Here is a 25,263-nt window from a genome sequence, read left to right as displayed (position 1 = left end):
GAAAAAAAACAAAAATCATTTTTAATAAATTTATTATCATTATAATATAATACAATTACTGTCACAATGAATAGTCGATACAATAACGTGTGGAACATACTCACATCGTTAAATTATCGCCTAAATTACAATGAAAAATTAAAAAATAAAATATAATAAAAAGAATAAGAGTTAGTTACACTTAAATAAAGAAAACAGTCTTTCAAAATACAGCGACTTAATAACTGTGATTTGAGATACAATTAATTACAACATTACATTAAAACGATTTTTAGTACACTAACTTATTCTAAATTATGTGAGAAACGAATACTGATATCTAAAGGTAAGTCACAAAAATGCCCCGAATCATTACAATACGCTTGACGAAAGTAATTCTCATATCTACATTATGAGACAATTATATTTTACAAATGTTACACTAACCACGAAATTAATATTCGGATCTATATCATATCGGATCTAATTATTAACAATTGCAAAACAATTCTTTTTGTGCAATTATAATTTGTAAAATCGCCAATAGATATAGTTTTTTGTTATTTGGATAAATCAATAAGGAGAAGCTTCTTTCCTTCTTTTTTTTAATCGTGTTAATTATGTTTCGAATATATATATTCAAAATACATTCTGAATTCACGTCATTCAAACGACAATGTTTGACGACTCATCACAATCGTATACGAATATTTCGTCTTTCAAATTTCCCGACGAACAGGTATATTTCATATTAAAAACTTTAATATAATAACTTTAAACCATAACGATCATTACAATTCAATTGACGTTAAATATTTAACAGTACCATTAACAGTACTATCTTCTGATACATCAAACTTATCTAGATTAAATTCTACCTGAGGCTTAAGGGAAGATCGACAACTTGAAAAACCAGAAAAATTTGAAACTTTGTAGAAATGTAGTTCAAATGACGAACGAAATTATTTTTTATTCCGACGAACAAACGATTTATAAACATGAAACCAATCTTTAAAATAAGTTTTCATATTGTTGTGAATATTTAAAAAACTGTACAACATATGAAAAAAAAGTTATAAATTTTTTGTTTCTTCAAAATAAAAAAGTAATTTTATTAGCATCATTTGAACGATATTTGAATAATTTTACATTTTTCTAATTTTTCGAGTTGTCGAACTTCCTTTATTAGTCAATTATGTAAATAATTTTATTCAATGAGATTGGCAAGATATTCAGAAACGAAATTTGATTGCAGATTGTGTTTTATTATATTTATAAATTGTAATGATTGTAACTATGTTTCTTGTAATTAAGAAATTTGAACGTAGAAGTTTCATTATTTTAACAATTTATAAATTAGTTGTATTTCATCTCCTTCGTTGTTTTAATTATTTAACTTCGTTTCATTTAAATAAAGAATTATAAACATTTTTTAATATAAAATATAATATTTCACGTTATATTAGTGAAAATTCTATTAGTGAAAATTCTAAAGTGAAAACAGTATTGCAATAATAATGAAAGAACATGAAAAATTCCATGTGTTATCATAATGCTACATCCTATTCTGTGTTAAATTTCTCCGCAATATATTCTACGTTTATATCGTTTCTTGAATATCTATTTTACTATTCTAGAGAATTTCACGAAATCGCTTGTATACCCGCTCGTTTTATCAATAAATTCTTCGTTGATTAAATTCCCTCGAAACGAAAGATGAGAATAAGTACTCTTTTTACTGATAATGTACAAAGCAACAATCTATGTGATTCAAAGATAATCGTTATCGTACATGCATCGTTAATAAATACATAATAATACACAGTGCATATCTAACCCTTTCTCTCGTTTTGCTTTTTCTAACGATTAACCATATCGTTTCTTACATTAATTATTCGACTTCAAACTTCGTTTTCCATACTTCAAAAGAGCCATACTCCCATATATCCTTCTTCCTAGCTCTTTCTATCTTACACAAAGAAAAAACTTCATGAAACGATCCATTTGATCTCCGATGATTCTGTGAAACATCAATGTCAGTTCCAAATATCCGTTCAGCCCCATTGGCTGAATACCTAATTAATCATCGATGATCCAATTCCCATCTTGTTCTTCCAATCATCTCAATCGCTCTTGAAATCCACATTACGTGCCGATCCGCACGGCACGTGATTATTTCTGCCCAAGAGATTTTTTAATCTGCTGGATAGAAGCGTAAAATTGCGCGTCCTTGAATCTCAGAATGACACAACTTGCGGACTACGTCGAGTACTTCCTCGGCCGGATATACGGTATGAGGTGGCGGCTCGATTTCACCGGAAGCCACCAATTCGACCAATTGGCGAAGTTGCTCCAGGGTACCGGGTTCTACAGGTCTGATATTTTGCTGCCATTCTTCGGCCCGTCTGCTGAATTTAGGCAGAAGTCGATCGGCCACTTCCTTGATTACGAACACCACGCCTCCTTTGCTCAAACATTGCATACTGCGGTGAAGGCTGCGCGATGTCGTGCCGAAATCGATCACGACGTCCACATGACCTTGACAAGCATCCATCGTGCGCTCGATCAGCTGTTTCTCGTATAAATCTTCGCTCCATTGTACCACGTTCACTCTGTATCGAAAAAGAAGTCTGTTTGTGAATAGATCTAAATGGACTTCGGATGTGAATGGACCGAGTATTGATCTATCTACTTTTTAATTTTTTAATTTTTAATACGATCTTGTTATTTCATCAAAGAATCGATTGGATCGGACCAGGATCTGAATCTTAAAATCATTTGATTATTACATACATATAACTAGTCTATAATGATCTTCGTAAACACGGTATTGAAAAACATATATATATATATATATATATATACATACACATAAATGATTCTATTTCTATCGATACTTAAACTGCGCGTGATATATACGTATAAATGAAATAGCTGTAGTAATGTAAAAAATTGAAATATAAACATACATGAGAGAAAATAATAATTAATCACGATTTTTTTTATCGATTAAATAATATTGCAAAATTGCTCGATTATAAATATAAACAAATTGTATCGCGTGAATAACGTATACGAAAAAGATTCGAGATAATTCAAGATTCAACAATAATAACAATTAAAAAAGAGATAAATGGAATTCAGCAAAGCGTCCTAGTAACTTGTCTAAATTGTTTTATGATCTGGATCTATACAGGCAATTTGTTTGTCTAAGAAAAACCTCGATAATAGAGACCGATCAAACGTTGTTAGCTTCTTGGTTCAAAGATCAACGACAAACATCGTTGGATCTAACAAGCGCCTGGATGCACGAGAAAGAATGTACATAAATGCTATTTACATCTACTATCGAGCGAAACAACTTACCGTTGAAACTCTTGAGCCATGGTTAATCCGTCGTCTTTCAACGAGGCGATAGTAATGGTAACCCTATCCTTCATATTGCTGAAGTGATAAGCCGCAATTCTGAGTGCCCAAAGAGCCAGACCACCGGTACCAACGATCAGAATCTTGCAAACGCTATTCTCACCCCTTTGTTTCAGCAATGCTTGAATGTGTTCGTGGGTGGCGAAAACAGTGTTCATGGCTAGGAGAGCACCAGCAGGAAGCATCGCAGCGACGCTCAGGCTCACATTATCAGGGATCTTTATAAGATACTTGAGATCGTACACGACCAGGTATTCAACGTATCCGTTTGGTATGCCCTCGTACGGGTAAAGGATCACTCGATCTCCAACCGTGTACCCGCAATCCTCGGGCACGTTCGCCCCAAGGGACTCGATCACTCCTGCGACCTCGTATCCGGGGAACAGAGCCGCGTCACGGACTCCATGGTGCGGCATGGATACCGGAAAATCACCTTCCATCGAGACATCCGTGGCCAAACTGCTGGCACTAGAGACGGAGGTGAGGCTAGATAGACTGGGCGAACGACGAGGATGATAACAAGCACCTGCACACATCACCCGTATCCGGGCTCCGTGTGCCGGAACATCGGGGACAGGAACGTCGAAGCTGAACACCCACTCACGGCCTGTTACATTCGGGCTATCGATGGATACCTGCTTGCACAACTTGTTCATTTTTTTTTCCCTGGAATAGAGCAAAGAAACGTATTTGAATAGGATGAAACAAGTAATGTTTTAGATACGTACATATATATATATATATATATATATATATATATATATTGATAGATATGATAGATATGATAGATTTTGAATCCATTCATCGAATTCATTAATTATAAATCACATTTTCATTGTTGATAATACTATTTTATATTTTATGTTTCTCTTTTTATATTATTTGCCGGATGTGTAAAAAAGTGTTTTAGTAAGGCATAGTTAAAAAAAAGAAAAAAGAATAAATTTGGTACTCGCTTATTTTTAGATTCAAAAATATAAAAATAAATGTAACGATAAAACCAAATAAATTAATAATTAATATAATTAATCTGTCAATAATCAAAAAAGATTTTTAAAAAAGATAAGAGACATACGCATAAAAAATTTTTATCGGACTATACGATTGATCAAACTGAAATGAAGAATGGAAATTTTCGAGCAGACGCAGCACAAGCGGAAGCACGCCGTTAACCCGATCTTCTGCACGTCAGCTGTTACCTCTTACACACGCGTTTATCATGATACATAAATAGTTCATGTAATACCAAGATAATCGAGGCAATTTTACACTTGTGCATGCTTAACTCTTAAATTTCAACTGCAAATCACTGATCGAGATCAAAATACATGCATACCCGTTGCAAGGTGAACAAGGTTTGTGTGTAATCGGTGTCACTGATTCCAATTCAACAGGCATTATGTATTCTTCTTATTCTTTTTTTCACAATTTTCGATTATGTATATAACGCTTTCTCCCCTAATATTTTTCTTAAAAAAAGATTATCTTGACAAATTGCACTCGACTCGATGTACGATACTGGAAAACTTTTCGACTTCTCACTCGATTGGATTAAATAAAAATTCAGATCAAGAAAAAAGAATATGATAATAGAAAGAAAATGAAAAATAATGAAAAGACGAAACGTTTCTCATCAGACGCGTGAAACATACTAGTAGAACGCCGTAACGCTCGTTCACTTTTATACCGTCACGAGCTTTCTCGTTCGGGCTGCGTTAGTCATGGTAGACAGAAAAGGAGCCATGGAAGGGGCTAGAAGAAACGGAACAGGTACTCACGAGCATTCGCGGACCACGTGCAACTTCTGTTTTTCTCCTATACCAACGCTCGTATGTTCGTCCAGTATGTCGTGATAGACGCATGAATGAGGCACAGATAGGTCATGTTTTTATTTCGATGACGATTACGGTGAATTTTACTGGGTTTTACTCTTCGAACATTAATTTCGAGAATCCTTGTAGAGAATTATGATTCTTATACAAGAGTAATTCAAGAAATATATATTTTAATAATGAAAATGATGTATTTAACAATATTTTTCAATGATAATATTATATTATAAATTATGATGTAATTTATGATGTAAATTGAAGATTATACCGAGAAAAAAATGATCAATCCATTTTTTTATCGAATTAAATAATAATTAAATAATAATAATTAAATAATTAATATTTAATAATTTAATAATTAATAATTAAATAAAATAATAATAAGGAATATTATACTCATTGATTTAAAAACATCATCAGATCTCATTGCAAAAATTCTAGCAAATTAAAAAATTATTTATTCGTTTAAAAAAAAATAATAAAGTTTTGTTCTCTTCTATTTTTCTCAATGTATCACTTATGATAATAATAGTGAGAACTGAATATCCTTTGTGTATTTTATGAGAAGTTATGTAAAAATATTCACCTACTATCAATGTGTTAATGATACAAAATCTTTTTCTTGAATACGCAAGAAATTTTTTCAAATGAAAAACAATTTTTTCTTAGACTTTTCAAGTAACTTGAAATTTTACGAAACAATAATTAGTAAACGTGTAGAAATAATAAAATTTAATTTCTGTATAACGATTAAGGAAAAACATCTGATTTATTGGGATTTTTTTTTACGCAATGAATAGATATTTCAAATGTAATTAATACGTAAATAGAGTCTAGTACAATAACAGTATTGATAAATATTATCAATTTTACAGATAGTAAGAGATAGTAAGAGAGATGTTAAATATCGATATTTATTAAACAATCATTTTATCAAACGGATGATGCCCTATTCTTGAAATTTCGTTGAGTAATCAATATCTCGGAATACGGTTATTTATATGGTTCTTTACCTTTTTAAGATCGATAAGTAGATTTAACAAATGTCACGCTTCACGAAGTAGCTAATTGATTGTCTTAAATAACGTAATAAATATTTTTAAAATTCCTAAGAAAAGAAAAATAAATATATTTTTTAATAATAATTTCGTCTAAATTTGTATCACCAAATTAAAAAAAGGAAACAATTCAATTTTTAAGTTTCAAATAAGATAAGTTTTTTCCAGTTCGAACTTATCTTCAAACTTATCCTAACCTTTAAATAGATTGATTGATAAAATTTAATAGCACAAAAAAAAAAAACAATAAATTTATAAATTATTTATTTTATCTATAATTGAAAGAAAATATAAACAATCTTTTTCTGATTTTTTATCGATTCAAATTTATTTTAATCGTTAATATTTTCTATTAAAAATATATATACATAAAGAAAAGATAATATTAATAAATAATAATTACTAATCTGTTATGCCATATGACACGTTCGTGAATCCACATATTTACATCATAAAGAATCACATTGTTTTATTTTGATTGTAAGTGCTTTATTTTGATTTCACATTTATTATTGATCAGGTGATGATATCATTCTTATCATTCTACGATGACCTTATAATGTTCATCTATTCTTATTTTCATTATACGTCATACAAGTAAACAAGACTGGGAACAAATTGTCATTGAATAATTGAGATAAAATTTATCTTGATGCGAAATTAATTTTCTAGATCGTATGAGTATCGCAAGTTGTTTCAGAACTCTTGCGGTTTAAATTGCACAAATTGACTTTTTATTTTCTTTTTCTTTTTTTTTATTCGATAACATTGATAACGATCGATTTATAATATTTGTATAGAATCGAATGACATGTACTGTACACGTGAAACATAAATGAAAATAAAAACATTTATATATTAAAAAAAAAAAAAAAAAAACATTTTTATTAATTGAAAAGAAAAATCTTCAAGTGAAGAACAAATAGAAGACTCGATATATTTGCACAAATAACCATGTTGTCCCTGACACGAGCCTATAAATATTTCAAGCGAAAGATCTTAATAACAGATTGATTATCAAGAAATTATCGAAATCTAGGTTAAACTATTCGTTTATGAAAAAAATTATTCAAGTTTCTTAATACAAGATAACAAGAAAATACATTAAATTATTATCATCTCAAAAAATTTATTTTTTTATTTATCATTTAATAATTCTTTATCAAATGTGAGAAAAAACTCGTTTAAAGAACGAGAATCCTTGCATTGAATGATTAATGATTACTTGATTTGGTTATTTAGTAGAGACGGAAATAATTATTATTATTCCATAATTAAATAGAATAAGACAAGGAACAGTACGAATATTATGTGTGGTATTACTTAATAGCAATATTAGGTATAGTGATGATCATTCTTTTAACCTCATTTTATTTTATTAAGTTATTAAGATTTATCAAACGTGGAAAATAAGAAAAATTAAGTGTAAAAAAAAAAAAAAAAAAACAAAAAATAAAAAATTGTTTAATTATAATTACTAACAATTTCTAACTCTCTAAATATAAAAAATCGATAAGATTAATTAAAATCAATTTGAATAAATAAATAATTATGGTAGCACAATGCAATATTTTTTAATTAATTTATTGTTTATTTTTAAATAAATTCATTCGATTTGTAATATCATATGATAACATTAACGCCTACATTTCTACCTACGTTTCTGTTTACTTAACTAATTCGATCTATTAATATTTATTCATTGTGTTTTATCACCGTATATATTTGGCATCGTTATTATTCTATGAACGAAAATTGTAGTGACGACAACGCGGAAACAGACCGAGACAGACAGTTTGTCTAGAATGCTTATTTCATTTTAGTACTGAAATAGTACTATACAAGACAAGAGGAGAATATTATAAATACTTGTATGATAATTTTATCTTGGAGCATTTTTGAATGTTTTATATAATGAAAAAAAAAAAAAACAAAAAATTATTTCCTTCTGACATTTGCATTGAATTCAATAACAATAAAGTAATATGATGATAATACGAATATTAATGTTAATAATATTTTGTTTTAATAATTTTAAAATATATTTAATATATAATTCTTTTAATTATAATTTTTATAATAAAAAAATCCTTTGATTTTAATATTTTTTCTTATCATTTTCTAAGCATCTAATTTGATGATAAAAAATAATTTTTTAAAAAAAAGAGAAATTAAATATGACAAGTTGTTTTTATATAGAAACAATAGCAAAATTAATTATATTATAATATTGATCTTATTTTCAAAGAAGAGGAAAGTTTATACAGTTCGTATCGCTTAAAATGTTATTATACAATATCACAAGAAAAAAAATCGTATCGTTATCAATCATTTATTGTCCAAAACAAAATTATGTCTTACTACATAATTTTCAACAAAATTCTCGTTTTTAGGAATCTCTAATATGTTAACAATCGATTATTTTCAATCAATGCGATTTATCTTTTATAAACAACTAAACTCTAACTCCTCAAAGCGATATAGATATAAATTTCGTAAAAATTTGTCTAGCTATACTAAATATTTCAATATACTTCAATAATTCAAATAACTGATAATACAGCATATCTGGAAATAATTTATAGTAAATAATTAGAATCACGATGACATTTCGCTAGTTAGCTAAATCAATTTCTGATTAATTTCCAGGTATATGTTTCGACTTTCAGATTAACATCACTTCTTATATTTTTTACTTGTTAAAATACCATGTAATAATGATTTTATTGATTAATGACAAATTTTTGAAAAATATTTACGATTATCAAATCTAAATCATTAGTGGGAGAAGATCTAAATTTAAAATCTAATCTATCTAAATTTAAAATAGATTAATTCTTTTTACAAAAAATAAATATTCACTTATAAAGATACTTTATCGATACTTTCAAGATAAAGTCAATAGATAGAGTTATATTACGAGTTAATAATTTCTTCTCGATAAAAGAACATATTAAAAATAAAATATGAATGCACAAAGAATAATAATCTAACATAGCAGCACAAATTAAAATTATGCTAATTAATTTTCCACCGTTCATTAATGTTGACATTTATATTCAAGAAAAAAGATATTTTCAATATATATATTTATATATATCGTGCAATGATTACTAGCATTTTATCTTGTGCATGTTATATATATATATACTGTGTAACTACATGTCTATTACAAGATCATTTCAATGGAAAATATTGATTACCATTATTTAAAGAATTTATTTGTATATTAAAAGAATCCAGTTACAATTGTTGCGAAAGATTATCTTTCAAGTTATTGACTTATAATACAGAATATCCTATATGTACTAAAAAGTACATGTAAATGAATAAAAATTATTGTAACATTAAAAAAAGATATTTTACATATGAAAAATACCAATAATTTTTAAAATTGCCATTTTAAGTTAAAATACAAAGAGATTCTTATAATATTACACAATATATAATTTTTAATATCATTTTCTTTATCATTTTTTTATAATAATACTCTAACTATGTTTATAATTAATTATCAACAAATATTAAAAATATCTTTATTTACTTTATTCACCATTATATCTTGAATTGATTTGTACTATTCTATTTTTTTCTTTTTTTCTAACTATATTATCGATGAAAACATGTTTACGATCTCAGCGATTTAGATTTTACGATTTAAAAAAATTGTTTATTTTCAAAAGAAATCTTGTGATCTTTCATATATATCTATTAATTAAATATTAAATTTTTTTTTAAAAATCTAGTACGTAAAAATGGTTCTATTGAACAATCATTTCTATTATTAAAAATTTAATCTCAGGGAATGATGAAAACAGTGAATGAATATGATTTAAAAAAAACAAAAAATTTTATTGTTTTCAGATCAAAATATATGTTCATAATATTCATTTAAAAAATAAAAAAAAAATCTTTAAAAATATTTATAACTATATTAAGCGAATAAAGTTTATATTTTACAAAATTTGAATTCTAATTTATGAGTTCCAGTTTATTCTCATTATATAAAATATTTGCTTTATACTCAATATTGTATTTTAAATGGAGGCAAATAAGACTTATTTCTAAATTTGTACATGATATTCTTATGCTTCTTGATACATGCATAAATTTATCATACACAGAAAAATAAATCACATCATCACTTTTCAAAAAAAGATTATTGAGAATCGATGTTTTATCAAAAAACAATTGAAATATGTAAATATAAATTTTTTTTTAATAAATTTTTATTGTCATACAATAATTTGCTATTTTTAACAAACATACAATTGAGCTGAAAAATAAAATGTAATCTAAGTCTCTTGAATTTCGTATTAATTGTTTATTTAAAATATTTTCAAATAATATAATTGTAACTTTTTTGATATATTTTTTAAAGCAACAAATTACAAAGATGTTTATAAAAATTAATCTTCATAATCGTCGCAGAAATTACATATCATCACGATTCTACTTCCATGCGAAAATCTTCCACTGGAGAACACTATTACTTTTTTGAATGCATGAGTGAAAATCATACATATAACAACATGCCAGCATAGAAAACTATACATACTTATCATACCTAAAATCTAAATCTAACCTTTATCTTGATCGTTATTTTCGCTATTAAACAAAATCTTTTATAATCTAAACTCATGAAAAAGTAAAACACAATTTCTCATGATAAATGTATCATAAAAGGAACAAGCAATAGAAAATAAATAAAAAAAAATATTTACGCAAATATTCAAAATTTATATTGATTTCAATACTATTTTTCATGAATTTTTCTCATTGGAAAAACAAAATAAGAAAACAAAGCTTTTACCATGAAACTGATGTATGTATTTATAAAAATAGCACAGTCGAGTTGGTGTGCATCAGTGGAACATAGGGAGGGGGAAGTCGGTCGATGCCGTGGAACCGTGGCACGCTGAAATCACGTGCACATCAGCAGGCATTCGCGTGTTCGGCTGAGCCTCGACACGCTCTCGCTTCCTCGAGTACAATGCCCGTCATGTTTCGGATCATACTTATCTTTCCGAATATCAATATCAGTCTGCATCCGTTAGAAAATTTTGTCCATCGTGAACATTCTTATTTCGTATAATAATCGATATTATATTGAAATCGAAATTCAAACATTTAGAAAATACTTTCAAATATTTTCGAGCATTTTAGAAGCATTCATTAAATTAATAAATTTCATGTGCAAACGGAAGGAATATTTTTTGTTTCGATGATGTGGATTATAGATAATATTATCTGTAACGTAAATGTTCTTCTTAAATAAAAAATTTATTTTGAAAGTCATGTGATACCATGGTTAGGTCTCAATTAGACAACCTAACCTTTTAGCAGACCATTTAAAAAATAATGCTAATAGCTTAATATATATGCTAATAGCTTAAATTACGTGATTATAAAATATTTTATAATATTTTAGCTTAGAAAGTTTGTTTAAGAGATCTTATTTTTTATTAATAGATATTGCAATATAATAATTACAAAGTTTTCATTAAGAATAAATTTTTAATGTAATTTATTTCATAGAGTTACTTTAATTATATATTGATTGATATATTATTTTAATTTAATGATTATTACTAAATGAAAATAGTTTTATTATGTATTATTATTTATGATTCAAATCCTAATAGTTTTATAATAAAAAGTTTAGTTTTCATTTAAAGTATCCATTTCATTTAAATATATAAAATATATTTAATAAATTATATAATATATCATATCATATACATAATAAATAATTATGAATTAATTTACAATTAGAATTATAAGTGAGATAATAAAATAAAAATAAGTAATAATTTTCATGATAAACATTTAAAGAAATTATCTACAAGTAGTGCACGTAGGAAATATAATAACATTTAGAATGTTAAAGAGAAACAAATTATATATTTGTCCTCACATGTGTCCTTGAAAAGCGCTATTTATTTTGCACAATGTCGTTTCATGAACAATTTAATAACATCATAGAAAACTGTTTCTCGAAGAAAAACATTTTTCTGTATCATCAAAGAAATAAACTTTTCTTCTTGTTAGAACAAGATGTATTTATTACAACTTCTTTTAATCATAAATAAAATATTTTAAATATATTTTACTTACAATCATCCAAGCTTTTGTTATATTATATCTATATATATATTCACTTTGAAATGACGTAATTTTATTAGTCGAAGGTTAGACTAAGTTTATTTTTCTATAAAGTATATTTATAGAATATATTTATTTGAAGTCAAACGAAAGTCAAAAAAATATAAGTTATTATAATTATTATAATTTTATATTTTTGGAAGAATTTTTATCTCATAATTTAAAAAAAAATTTTTTTAAAATTAAAATAATGAGTTAAAATCTTTATATCTACAATAAACAGGAACCGATAATGATAATCATTTGGAAATGTTGGAAATATCATTTAATAATCGCAATGTTTTCATTAAGTGAATTTACTTCCTTTTTCACTTCATACAAATGCATTATAAAATGAAATGAAAATTTAGTTATTCAAAACAATTAAATTTAAACAAATTATTAAATTACATTCTGAATTGAACAATGAAAATTTAGTTATTCAAAACAATTAAATTTAAACGAATTATTAAATTACATTCTAAATTGAACAAATTGATTCTTTTTTTGCAATGTTTTTCATCAAATAAATATTTATACACGCCACAATATTTATTTTATTTCTCATGATTTATGAAAATTACTTCAAATCAAACTTCATTAGTTTTATTATTTATTATAAAGAAAATATTATCGATTATCACTTATCGATTAATAACACTAGGATTTTCGGTTTTATCAATTTTTTATTCGATACATAATATAATAATTTCAAACAATTTAATATATAATAATATTAAAAAAATCCTTATCTCATTTTAATATAGTTATTTTTTTCTCCTGTTTTACATAGTTATTCCAATATTAAATAGTAAGTAATCAAGATGCAAAAATAACAAAGACTCTTTTATAGTGAAGAAATGTCATCGAGAATATTTATGGATATTTTTGCCATAATAAACATTTTTTATATATTTCATTAAAATTTTATAGAAATATATCGAAAATATTTTTGATATGATTTCAAAAAGAAATAAAATAATCAGAAAGCATCTTAATTTTAGTTTTAATGTGTAATGATTATCATTTTTGAATTGAAAATCCTAAAACAAATAATTATTAAAAATAGATGAGACAATAATCGAATATAAACTTAAAAAATTTATCCATAATAATGAATAGATGATTAAATGGAACAAAATGGAATGAAATAATAAAAACCAATATTCTTTGCATTTTCTATTTGACAAATAATGTGGCTAATGATGGTAATATTAGAAAGTTACTATTAATTATCGAATTTTATTATTTGTTAGAAAAAATGAATTAAAATCATTAATGAATCAAATATAATATTATAAAGATATAGTATAATATTACAATATAGATTATATATGCATTTTCAAAAAATTATAGGATTATTTATTTATGACTCTCACAATAAATCATAAATTTAATTCTTTCCTTTTTTTTATTTTTTGCATCATTCTCATTAAAATTTGTACTATATTCATATATAATAAATATTTTATAAAATAATAAATATTATTAAAAAAAAAGTAAGTGTAAAATTTTTGAGATTAACTTTTCAATTTAAAAATGTTTTTATATAATGTATCTATATTTAGACATCTATATTTTATAACTGCACTTTTATAAAAAAAAATTTTAATAGCATTCTAATATGTATTATATATATTATTATTAACAATTATATACTATTATTTTATATATTATAACTTTTCTCTCAATGCGTTTTTATATTAAACAAACAAATTGATTTTCAAAAATAATTGACCATCGCACAAGTTCTACTTTTGTTTATTATCTGTTCTGTTATCGAATCGATGATTGTGTCTTTAAAAAAAAAATTCTTTCGCGAATGTATCATAGTTATTTATGAAATTGAGCATTTGTATGATGCGTATTACAAAGTAATGAATATATTGAGAACGTCGATCATTTGTATAATGTACGCGGTTCTATATTCAATCAGCTGATCAGGAACCTCATCAGGAATTGGCATATTATTGACAATATCATTATGTCAAACACATAAATATTGATAATATATTTTTTTTCTATCAGATTGTATTTATTTCTATATATGAAATTTAATAGATTGATCATATATATATCGAAATTTAATATAAATAAATGAATTTGAATTAAAATATAAATATCGATATATTGGAGTAATTTATAATCGTTATATTATATTATTATTTATTGTACTATATATAATTAGATTATTAATTATCTAAAAAAAAATTTACAATATTTTAGAAATTATATTAGAATTATTTTAGAATATTTAGAACAAAAATGAGAAAATTTTATTATATTTAGAACGAAAATTCGAAGAAAGAGATTATCATTTATAAAATGATTGTATCTCAAACAAGTAGCTAAAATGTTTTATCATCATTATGTACAAATGACTCTTTTATTTATCTGTTTGTTCATTATCATAAAGAAAAAATTAAGTTTTTCAATGTTTTATTTATCTAATCATGGGAACATATTTATTTTTTAAAAAATTTAGGCATGATTTCTAATATAATATTCTGCAATCTAACATCTACCATATGCATATTAATTTTTTTATAAATTCAAATGCAAATCCATAAATGATTATTATAAACGATAAATTAAGGTTAACTCCTCACCTTATGAATTAACCCTTTTGGTGTCAACGACGGCAGTGTAAGAATAATTGTAGTTTTTGCGAAAAAAATGCAAAACGAACGTGTAAAATGGATGATTACACACCAAGTCTTCGTAATATTCTGATAGATACCGTGGAGGGTACAATTGTATCCAGCGAGGGCGCTTTATAGGAAACCATCATCGCGCCGACTCCGAAAAGTCTGCAAATCCACTATCAAACTACAACTCATGGAAGGGATGTCATCGATCGAACACATATAAGGTCCATGGCCTGTAAGTAGTATCCCCTTACTATTTTTTATACCAGGATGAGTATATTTGCGAATGAAGAGCTTCGGATCAATGAATTTATAATGTCAAATTAATACTATGTTACTATTTATATTTTTAGCTATATTATAGTTTTATTTAGAATATATTATTTCTTACATTACATCTTTTTGATATAAATTTTATTGAATATTATGTTTTATAATTATTGACATGCAAATATAATTGAATTACGAATTTTTAACTTTTTAATTGAGATTTTGATTACCGAAAGTAATGATCTTTCTTGATTCTTGATATAAACGAATAAAATAATATTAAAAATATACAAATATCTTGGCAACAGTAAAATAATATATCGAATTTTTTGAAATTGCTAAAATAATATTTATAATATATGATCTATTTAAACATTTAAAAATCATTTATATATATAAAGTGATTACAAATTAAAGAATTAAATGATAAAATATAATGAAATATATAGGTATCATATATTTTATAGATGTATTAATCTTGAATTATAAAAGTAATTTGTAAATCAATATTTTGTATATAATTTTTCAATAAAAAAAATTATTTTAAATTTCTGTTATCTCGATCAGAATGTTTATATTGTGTGCCAAGAATAAGATAAGAAAAACAAACCATGGAAAAAGGATAGATATAGAATAAGAATATTAAAATCAGCGCCATCTACAGAATGATATAAAATAAAAAAAGGAGAATAAATAATTAGAGAAGAAAAAGATTAAAGATACAGTTGAAGAATTGATCAACAGCGCTATCTTTTGAATGTCAAAGATAGCTTTTCAAAACAATGTAAAATAGAATGAGAATCTCCATTTTTTGAATATTTTTGAAAAGATATTTTTGATACTCAAGATAATAATAAATAATGCTGATAATCAATTCTTATCTTTTTATTTTTCTCACTATTTGTAATTGTAGAAATTTTCTTTATTAAGTATTTTATTTGAAACACTCTGGAGATAGCATTGATATTTATATTTTTACTCTATCTTTGTTCTTTTTCCTTTTTTTGCTTTTCTTGTTTATATTTGTTCTACAAAACTTGCATTTATGCATTTAAGAGACAACATCAATATGATTTTTGATTCAATTTTTATATCTTATATATAACTTATATTATATATAACTTTATATTAAAATTTAATTTTATTTCCAACTATCATTAATATTGCAATTTAATTCTATGCTTAATCAGTTTGAAAACAATATTAAAATAATAAAGGAGCACTAAAATTTTTTAAACAACACTATTATATTATTTGTACTATTTATAAACATTTATAAACTATTAAATATTAATAATATTAATTAAATTTTAATTTATTTTATATTTTGTTTGTCATAAAAGAAGTAACAATAATTTGATTTTTATTCAAATATTTTCAATTTTCATTAAAAAGAAATAAAATTATATTTATTACATATTAAACATGCAAATATTACAATAATTAATTTCAGTCAATCCAAATAGATTTCCTTTTCTTGCAATATATTATTTTTTAATAGAACACTTTATTCAATACTGTTCAATGCTGATGAGAAATTCTGTTGTTAAAGTGAATTTTCACATTGATAACAAAAACCTGAAATTTTTAGAAATAAATTTTAAAAATAAACTTATAAGATATACAATGTATATATTATAATATTATATTTATATATACTCATTATTCTTTTTCGCCTTCAAGTTGATAATGATAACGTCGTAAAGCGGCTAAGCGTAATCTTTCAGTCTCCAATGCTTGTTCTAATTCCAATACACGTACTTGTGCTTCCATTTCCAATCGTTTGGCTTGATGTAAACGTAGGCCAGAAATATCTAAATCATCTGTAAAATATTAACTTTTTATTAAACATTAATTTTTTATTAAAAAAAAAATAAATAAAAATGAATTTTAAATAACAAAATTACCATTTTCTTCAATAAGTTGGCTACAGTTTTTAGCAGTTGCAACAACATTTCCTGTTGCTTGCGTGACATCCCTTGATGCTTCAGAAAGGGCAGTTAAATTATTACTATTTCTATTGGCTTTTACTCTACTTGCAACTACTAGTTGTGCTGTAGATGCAGCAATTCCTTGCGATGCAACTACTAATTGTTCAAATTTACCATTTCCAGCAACAACTTTATCAGCAGCTTCTCTGCGAATAATAATTAATTTTATAAACAAATAAAAATTGCAATGTTTCTACTTACAGCAAGAGATTAGCACCCATTGCAACTGCTTTTGCTGCTGATATAAGTCCTTCAGACCATTGATGGTTACGTTTATAAAATTCTGTTGCAGAGGCAGTGCCCTAAAATTTAAAATAAACTTTTTTTTTCTGTTTCTATGGGCGTGTATGTATACTGCAACATTTACAAAACATTATATTAAATATTTTTACCTTTCCTTGTTCTACAATTTCTGCTTGCAATAATCGCGATTTTTTAACTAATTTTCTTATACATTTCATTAATTCTGTACATGAATCTAGAATTTTCCCATTTACTTCTAATTTTAAACCTGAATCAGCTGCACGAGATTTCTCCAACATATCCTATTTTAACAATATAAAATTATTATTAATTCATATTATGATAAATACTGATTATTATTAAAATATATAAGATATTAAAATATAAAAGATAATTACTTGTATTCTATTTGCAGCTTCTTCTATTGCTTTATCCATGCTTAATAATTCCGTTTCTACCAAACTGCCAATAACTTCAACATTGCCTTGTATAGTAGATAATGTAGTAGCAATTTCGCATACTTTCTTGAAGTGCTGTTTTACTTCATTGATTTGACCCATTGTCACTGGTGATTTATCTCTTATATGATTAAACATAGATAATGATTGTAATCCTAATTGTTTACATTCATCAGTGAATTCTAAAACATAATAATAATTGGCAATAAATATACATTTTTAAACTTATTTTTAACATCTGAAACTCACTGTCGCCTAACGTAATATCAATAGATGTATTGGATGTAGATTTAGCATGAATAATATAAAGTCCCAAAATATATGCAACATGTATTGCATTTTTAATTAGCACTTTTCCATTTGTTGTATCACATACATAGCCAGTGTATGCAGCATCTAAAGCATCTAATGATTTCAAAATCGGATCTTCTAATTTTTCAAGATATTGAGGTGTACAAGTTAAATCTGACATTGCAGGATTATCAATAGTAGTCAATGAATACTGTATAATATCTTCTGCTTTGAAAATACAATTTACTGAAATAAAAATTCTTTGTTAATAAATATAAATTATTTCTTACTATTAGATAAAATAAAGCACTTACATAACAATTCGTGTAATGTGGTATCAGCATATGTATTCATTTCACTACGACATCGTTCAACTTCAACTTCTAATTTTTCAATTTTTAAATCTAATTCTTCTTTCTGTGCTAATAAATCATGTATATCTCCTTCTAAAGCCATTTTTTCAGAAGTTATAAAATCATTTTTGGCAATCAAAGCCTAAAATATTATATCTTTACCGGAACGAAATTAAAAAAAATATAAACATAAATTGAAGAAAAGAAAGAAAGGTATTAACCAAGTTTTCAGTTTTCGCGTCATTCAATTGTTGTTTTACATCATCCAAATCGTGTTGAGCTTCAACGGTTTTTTTTCTTTCTTGTTCTGTTATAGCTTGGCCTTGTATTAATTCTTCAAGTCGACGTTCTGCTTCAGTTGTTCGTCGCTCAGATTGTTCTTGTGACATTTTCAACATTCCTAATTGCTTATCTACTTCAACTTTCTATTACAAACAAAACAAATCCAAATTCAAAATTTATATTCAGCATTTGACATTATTTTTTTAAAATTTAAAATAATTTTACCTTTCTAATTAAATTGATATGTTCATCTCTAAATTTTGCATATGCATCTTTTAATTTTTGAAATTTTTCTTGTAAAATCTTATTTTTTTCTAAAAAGAGAAAAAAATTAAATTTTGTATGTACTTTTATAATAATAACGAATAATAACAATAATAATAATAATAATAATAATAATAATAATAATAATAATAATAATAATAATAATAATATAAGCAATGGAAATATGAATAAAAATGGAATATTCTAACCTTCGCTTTCATGAACTTTCATCATCATATCAGCTTTTTGCTTAATAAAATCTTGATTAATTTGCTTTTCTTGTTCAATTTCATTACACTACAAAATTAAAATAGATGTTTATTAAAATTCATATTTACAATAAAATTATGCTAATAAATAATTAAAATATTTTTACCTTAACAAGTAAATCCGATTTCAACTGAGTGACATGAATTTGAAGTTCTTCAACGATTCGTTGATGATCAGTTAATACACGATGTAATTCTTGTCTTTGATGATTGTTTTCTTGCTGCAAATGATCGATGATGCTTTCTCTAAAATAATAAATGATCAGTTCTTGTAACTTTTAAATAAATATCATATGAAACTAATTTCTACTACTTTAATACCTTTCCGCTATTGCATCAGGTGAAATTGAACCATTTCGCGTAGAATCTAACTGATCACCTGGTAATGAATTTGTATCAGAAGTATCAATAAGACTATCAACAACAACTTCAGAATCTAAAGATTCTTCTGGTGGTAATACTACTATTGGTGTAACATAAGTTCGTAATTCAGATTGTACTAAAAAGTTTGGTGGATTCTAAAACAAATATAAGATATATTACATATCATATATAATCTATCATATTACAAATAGTAATAATAATAATTTGTATCAAAAAGACAATATTTACCTCAGGTAACGTAGGTATTGTTATAAGATGTTTAAAATACTGTCTTTGTTTAACAGTATTATAAAACTTTTTCAATTCTTGAAATTGTTTAGAAAATCTATCGCGATGCCCAGCTAAGGTATCCGCAGGTAAAGTATTATGAAGTTTAAATAGAATTTTTACACAATAATCATAAAGCTGTGATGCATCTAAAACGCATGGAATTAACGGAGCCAGCCGACACTGTCCACTGACAGTCATCGAATTTGAGGGTGTATTCTTCAAAGAAGTAGTAACTGAAATATTTCATTTATATAAATTAATATTGGCACAAATCTTTATTACCGACTTGAAAAATTTTTTAAAGAGATTTTGATAAGGAAGTGGTTATTAAAAGCGATATATCCCCAGTTTCCATGATACACAAGATGATGGAATAAATATATCTGGAACGATCACTTTAATTGCACCTATTTAATTATTTGTGAAGATCGCAAATATCACATTTTCTTTTTGCAATTTTTATTAAATCTAATAAAAAATACAAATCCTTTGCAGCAGATTTTTCATCGGTAATTCACGAAATAAAGAAATATTACCGTCGTGTAAATTGTTCTGTTCATCCGTCAATGACGCCTCCGTTCATATATTCAGCATGCAGATCTCGATTTAACCGGTCTGCCTTGGTTGAGTTCGATCTGGATAATCGAGATTCTAGCAGATTAATTACGTCAAAATGACAAAATCTAAATTGATACCGTGCTATTTTCGTTTCACAAGTACGATGAGTACTTTTACACCAAGAAACTACTATAATACAATTGATAAAAAAAAAATAATAATAACGCATCGGAGGCTGTTACTCGTGCAAAGCGTCTGTCAGCAAAAAGTATAAGAAGGATAATCTGCTTTTTAATCAATACAAAGTCAAAAACTTGAGCAATTCAAAAAGCATAGTGATAGACAAGAATCTAATTCGTACCTACCTGCACGTTGTAAATTCAAAATATCGTCCATGTAATCAAACATTTCAACCGACATTTGGAAACTAAATACAAAAAAATATATATAGTTATATATATAGTTATATATATAAATATATAGTTATATATATATATATATATAAGTTTTTAATCTGATAATTTTGTATATTTTCTAATTAAATTAAATCATATATTTTATATATATATAATATATATTTATAAAATATATATAAAATAAAAACTTACTAAATATTGATATCATTTTCTCCGATTGATTTAAGTTCCTCTGGTGTTACTTGAAGATTTCCGGGTATACGTGGGTTTCTCTTATGAAAATCTAACTTTGTAATCAGTAATCTTATATACAATTGAATTAATGGACCATATCCTTCCCGCAAGTGTTGCCATAATTTTCCAAGATCTTCCAATCTTCCGCGATATCTTTGAGAATCCGGAATCACTTTTTCATGACCTTCTCGTAATATTTTGTGCAGCACATGACAAAATTTCCATGCGACAATCTGATTCTCTTGTAATGGTTGTCGTAACATATACAGCCAAAATACCATTCCACCTTTTTCTTGATGTGTACCTATAATCGCACCTACATTTCTATAAGGTATATATATACTATATTCTCAACAAACTAATTTTTTTCAAATTCTAATATATGATGAATAATATATTTTATAAAATATAATAATTATAGAAAAAAAGAATTTTTTTATTAAAAAGGATACTTCGTACATGTTTTTCTTTTACAGGTGTTTCTGTAGGATTTACAGCTTTTCCTATAGAGATGCTCTAAAATTCAAACAAAATTTTTTTGCTAAATCATTATAATATTATTATAATAAATCATTATAATATTAAAAAATCATTATAAATTTATGATTTTTTAAAATATTTTTCAAGTTTTTAAAAAAACTTTTTAAAATCTTCCTATGATATTCATTTACCAACTGGTGAAGTTGTTTATCAGTGAGTGGAACGACACTCGTCATGATAATAGTATACAACAGCTGCGGTAGAAATTAAAATATGTGTAAATCCTAATTGTCAATCCATATGAAAAATCATCATTTCACCAATTCATCAATCATGTCAAAATGCGTTAAATAAATACATTCGACAATGTTACGTTCCACATTTCCTGAAAAAATTGTATATAATTGTTTATGATTCATGAAAAATAAAATAATATTTAATAAAACGAAAGATAAAACAAACTATTGCATGATGATAATACAATTTCGTATATATATTTATATATATTATTATATATTTGTAATTTCATTAATTTACTAATATGTATTCATTTTAGAAATGTTATTAATATTTATTATAAAAGGTTTGAAATTCTCATAATTTTTATCATTAAATGAAATTGATATATTATATCAATACTTTATCTAATATAGTATGCTTGAAACTTATTTTAATAAAGATAAAATATTGAAATATTTTTCCAAAGAGATCATGATCTTATAAATAAAATTCATAAATTATTAAAAAATGTTTATTTTTTAATTGTAAAACAGTTTCTAATATCTGAAAAAAATAAAAATTATTAAATATGAATTTTTAAAAATTTTTAACCATAGTTTTGATTATTGTTTTTTGTGATTTTTATCACAAAAGAATTTTACTTCTTTTAAACTGTTAGATATTTTTTAATTTTTTATTTGAAATAACATATTTATTATTGAAACAAAAATGCAAAATTATAATATATTGCAAAGTGTAGAATAATAAATTAGGAAATTTCAAAAGTTTTTCTAAATTATTAGTTTCAAAAATTTTTGCTTTAATGTCAATAAAATACATATTTTTTCAATCTCGGAAGTTTAAATGATGGGTCTTTTATATTCATTAACTCTTCCGAGTGGTGTCACCGCTCCAGTACGATTAACGATGCCTTGTACCAGAAAGAGTGTCACTATACAGTTACGTTCATTCAGAAAGTATTTCACTAGTTGCATTTGTGTATTTAGATGAACGGGTGAGATGTGCATATTATAGGATGACATGTAAGTCAAAGACATGTTACAACTGCATATTACAACTATAGCAAGAAAAACAAAGATAACGACCGAAATAGACGCAATGAATGACATTCGATATTTTGACATGCAATTAGAATTTAATTAGAATGATAATAGCTAATATAAACATAAACAATGAGTATCGTTAAAAAATATATATCGATACAAAAATAATATAAATATCTTAAAAAAATAATAATAATTTGAATGATTAAATTATAACGATTCAAAATATCGTTATTATATATATAGCTACAATTACAATTGAATGCTGATAATTATAGTGTATAATAATTATGGTATGTAAAATATATAAAAGATATATTCAATTTTTATCTTTAAGAAAATATGATTAGCTTTTTTAAATCTTTACTAAAAAATAATAAAAATATAATAATATAATATTATAAATAATAAAAATTTAATTTAATTTAAATTCACAGTGAAATCCATAAAGATTATATTAAATTATTTTTTTAATTTTTCACGAGATTGTTAAGAATTTAAATTACATATATTTATTTTTTTAAAGATTTTCATAAAAAATAATAATATAAATATAATTGTATTTAAAAAAAAATAAAATAAATAATTATTAAATTTAAAATTTTTTATATATTTAATACTTAACTAAATTTAATTATTATAAGTAGTTCGTATACATGTAAATTCGTTTTACATTTCTTACATTTTTTTATATAATATGTATATTTATAAATATTATTAAAATTCAAAAATGCGTAAATAAATAAAGTCACATTAATATGTAAATTTTTTTAATTTTATTTTTCACTAATAGAAACAACGAATTTATAAAAGAATTATTAAATATCATACATATTTATATATATATATAAAAAATTAAAGAACAGTTTCCTATTCGTTCATGATATTAGATTTTTTTTAAATTATATTTAATATTATGTGTAATATTATATTATAAATATTAATAACAAACAGCATTTCAAATATTTTTTCAAATAAGTTTAAAAATTTTACATCGAAATAGAACTGTCAATAATTAAATATTGCTAATATGTACAATTGTAATGTCATAATAAACACATTTCCTAACCTATAAAGGTATTAAAACAATATACGAATTGGAATGAGGTCAAGGACCGCATTTTCACAGTATATGTTTAGTTTTGATAGTTTGAAATACTTAAATGTTTTAAAATCAAAACATTTTTATAATACTTTTACTTAAATTGATGAGTATATAACCTTATGCTCATTTGAAAGATATCAGTATATTTAAATACTTATTTTTCAAATACAATATGCGATTAGATATTGAAATTCATATTACATACCTAAAATTATTCCAACAGTTTATGTCATTAAATCCAGATCTGTACTTTGTTAAAAAATATATAATTCTGTTAAACTCATTACTTCGTCAATACACGAATTGTTTCAAAAGATTACGTAGCATAGATCCGGCTATCATAAACGGAAACTTCATAAATGCGCACTAACACTTTTTTTAAATATTAATGTGTTTAACTTTGAAAAGTGCGGCAAATACCTCATGAATTATTTTAACTGACTTTTTTTAATTAATAACTGCATTAAAACTGCATCGATACGTAACTGTATGGATTCAATGATTAGATATGATAAATAAATATTAAAGATAATAATAAAAGAATTAAAAAATGACAGTGTTATTAATAAACAAATCGAAATTCGTACCAAATACGAAATAAATATGTGCTTCCCGTCCGCGGGTACGATGGAATACGGTGAATCGCTTGGAATAGGAGTAGCATGCATTTAGTATCAAACCGCTATTTCGAGCGCACTTCCAATGGCGTAGCTACATAACTCATAAAATTCGTTGGCATAAAATTATTTTTAAAATAACATTTATTTTTATATTTTACTCACTTATATAAATAATTATTCAATTTTAAGTTTTTGTTATCTCATCTTTGTTTTATGCTTACTGTATATCATTATCACCTTGTTCTTATCCGTATCTTACTTATCTTCTTCCGGTATAAAGTTTTTAATCTTTCTTACTTGTTTCAAATTCTGTTCTATTACAATTAAAATATAATAATTACATTAATATTAAATTTATTGTTAAATGATATTGAAATCTCTAATATATTAAAAATGTAAATAACA

General features: G+C 24.9%; 2 protein-coding genes across 6 annotated transcripts; both read right to left on the bottom strand.

The window, feature by feature from the left end:
- Nucleotides 1-15: 15 nt before the first annotated feature.
- Nucleotides 16-15,180, bottom strand: Drat (Death resistor Adh domain containing target). 2 transcript variants are annotated; one of them, XM_012489147.3, is made up of 3 exons: nucleotides 15,049-15,180; nucleotides 3,346-4,071; nucleotides 16-2,591 (listed from the first exon to the last, which is right to left on the bottom strand). In XM_012489147.3, the coding sequence occupies exons 2-3, from the start codon at nucleotides 4,059-4,061 to the stop codon at nucleotides 2,174-2,176; spliced, it is 1,134 nt and encodes a 377-aa protein (XP_012344601.1). In that variant the 5' UTR covers nucleotides 4,062-4,071; nucleotides 15,049-15,180; the 3' UTR covers nucleotides 16-2,173. The 2 variants fall into 2 exon arrangements, with proteins under 2 accessions (XP_012344601.1, XP_003695559.2); XM_003695511.4 differs by lacking the exon at nucleotides 15,049-15,180 and adding an exon at nucleotides 4,742-5,088.
- A 1,558-nt stretch (nucleotides 15,181-16,738) lies between these two features.
- Hip1 (Huntingtin interacting protein 1) lies at nucleotides 16,739-24,946 on the bottom strand. 4 transcript variants are annotated; one of them, XR_015293314.1, is made up of 20 exons: nucleotides 24,826-24,946; nucleotides 24,444-24,723; nucleotides 22,042-22,235; nucleotides 21,823-21,886; nucleotides 21,329-21,686; nucleotides 21,086-21,147; nucleotides 20,121-20,395; nucleotides 19,830-20,026; nucleotides 19,616-19,754; nucleotides 19,449-19,536; nucleotides 19,201-19,289; nucleotides 18,915-19,118; nucleotides 18,655-18,835; nucleotides 18,299-18,586; nucleotides 17,990-18,231; nucleotides 17,741-17,893; nucleotides 17,546-17,650; nucleotides 17,265-17,494; nucleotides 17,017-17,180; nucleotides 16,739-16,935 (listed from the first exon to the last, which is right to left on the bottom strand). XR_015293314.1 is itself a non-coding variant. In XM_012489142.2 (20 exons), exons 3-19 carry the CDS (start codon nucleotides 22,084-22,086, stop codon nucleotides 17,020-17,022), a joined length of 2,877 nt encoding a protein of 958 aa, XP_012344596.1. In that variant the 5' UTR covers nucleotides 22,087-22,235; nucleotides 24,444-24,723; nucleotides 24,826-24,946; the 3' UTR covers nucleotides 16,739-16,935; nucleotides 17,017-17,019. The 4 variants fall into 4 exon arrangements, 3 of the variants coding, with proteins under 3 accessions (XP_012344596.1, XP_086768210.1, XP_012344600.1); XM_012489142.2 differs by having other exon boundaries at nucleotides 17,550-17,650; XM_086912084.1 differs by having other exon boundaries at nucleotides 17,550-17,650; nucleotides 21,329-21,674.
- Nucleotides 24,947-25,263: the final 317 nt, after the last annotated feature.

Source organism: Apis florea, unplaced genomic scaffold (genome assembly GCF_048593485.1).
Source record: "Apis florea isolate Af1SG1 unplaced genomic scaffold, ASM4859348v1 contig_3367_pilon, whole genome shotgun sequence".
Taxonomy (NCBI): Eukaryota; Metazoa; Arthropoda; class Insecta; order Hymenoptera; family Apidae; genus Apis; species Apis florea.
This window is presented reverse-complemented; position numbering and strand designations above follow the sequence as displayed.

Excerpts from the sequence above, each read along its gene's own strand:
- Drat (XM_003695511.4), bottom strand. The coding sequence starts at position 4,803 with ATGCCTGTTGAATTGGAATCAGTGACACCGATTACACACAAACCTTGT. Across the intron at positions 4,072-4,741 it reads CCTTGTTCACCTTGCAACGG|GGAAAAAAAAATGAACAAGT; the intron begins GTATGCATGTAT and ends GCTCTATTCCAG. Across the intron at positions 2,592-3,345 it reads ATGGCTCAAGAGTTTCAACG|AGTGAACGTGGTACAATGGA; the intron begins GTAAGTTGTTTC and ends TTTTCGATACAG.
- Hip1 (XM_012489142.2), bottom strand. The coding sequence starts at position 22,086 with ATGACGAGTGTCGTTCCACTCACTGATAAACAACTTCACCAGTTG. Across the intron at positions 17,651-17,740 it reads AAATTGTAGAACAAGGAAAG|GGCACTGCCTCTGCAACAGA; the intron begins GTAAAAATATTT and ends TTTAAATTTTAG. Across the intron at positions 17,495-17,549 it reads ATGGGTGCTAATCTCTTGCT|AGAAGCTGCTGATAAAGTTG; the intron begins GTAAGTAGAAAC and ends TATTATTCGCAG.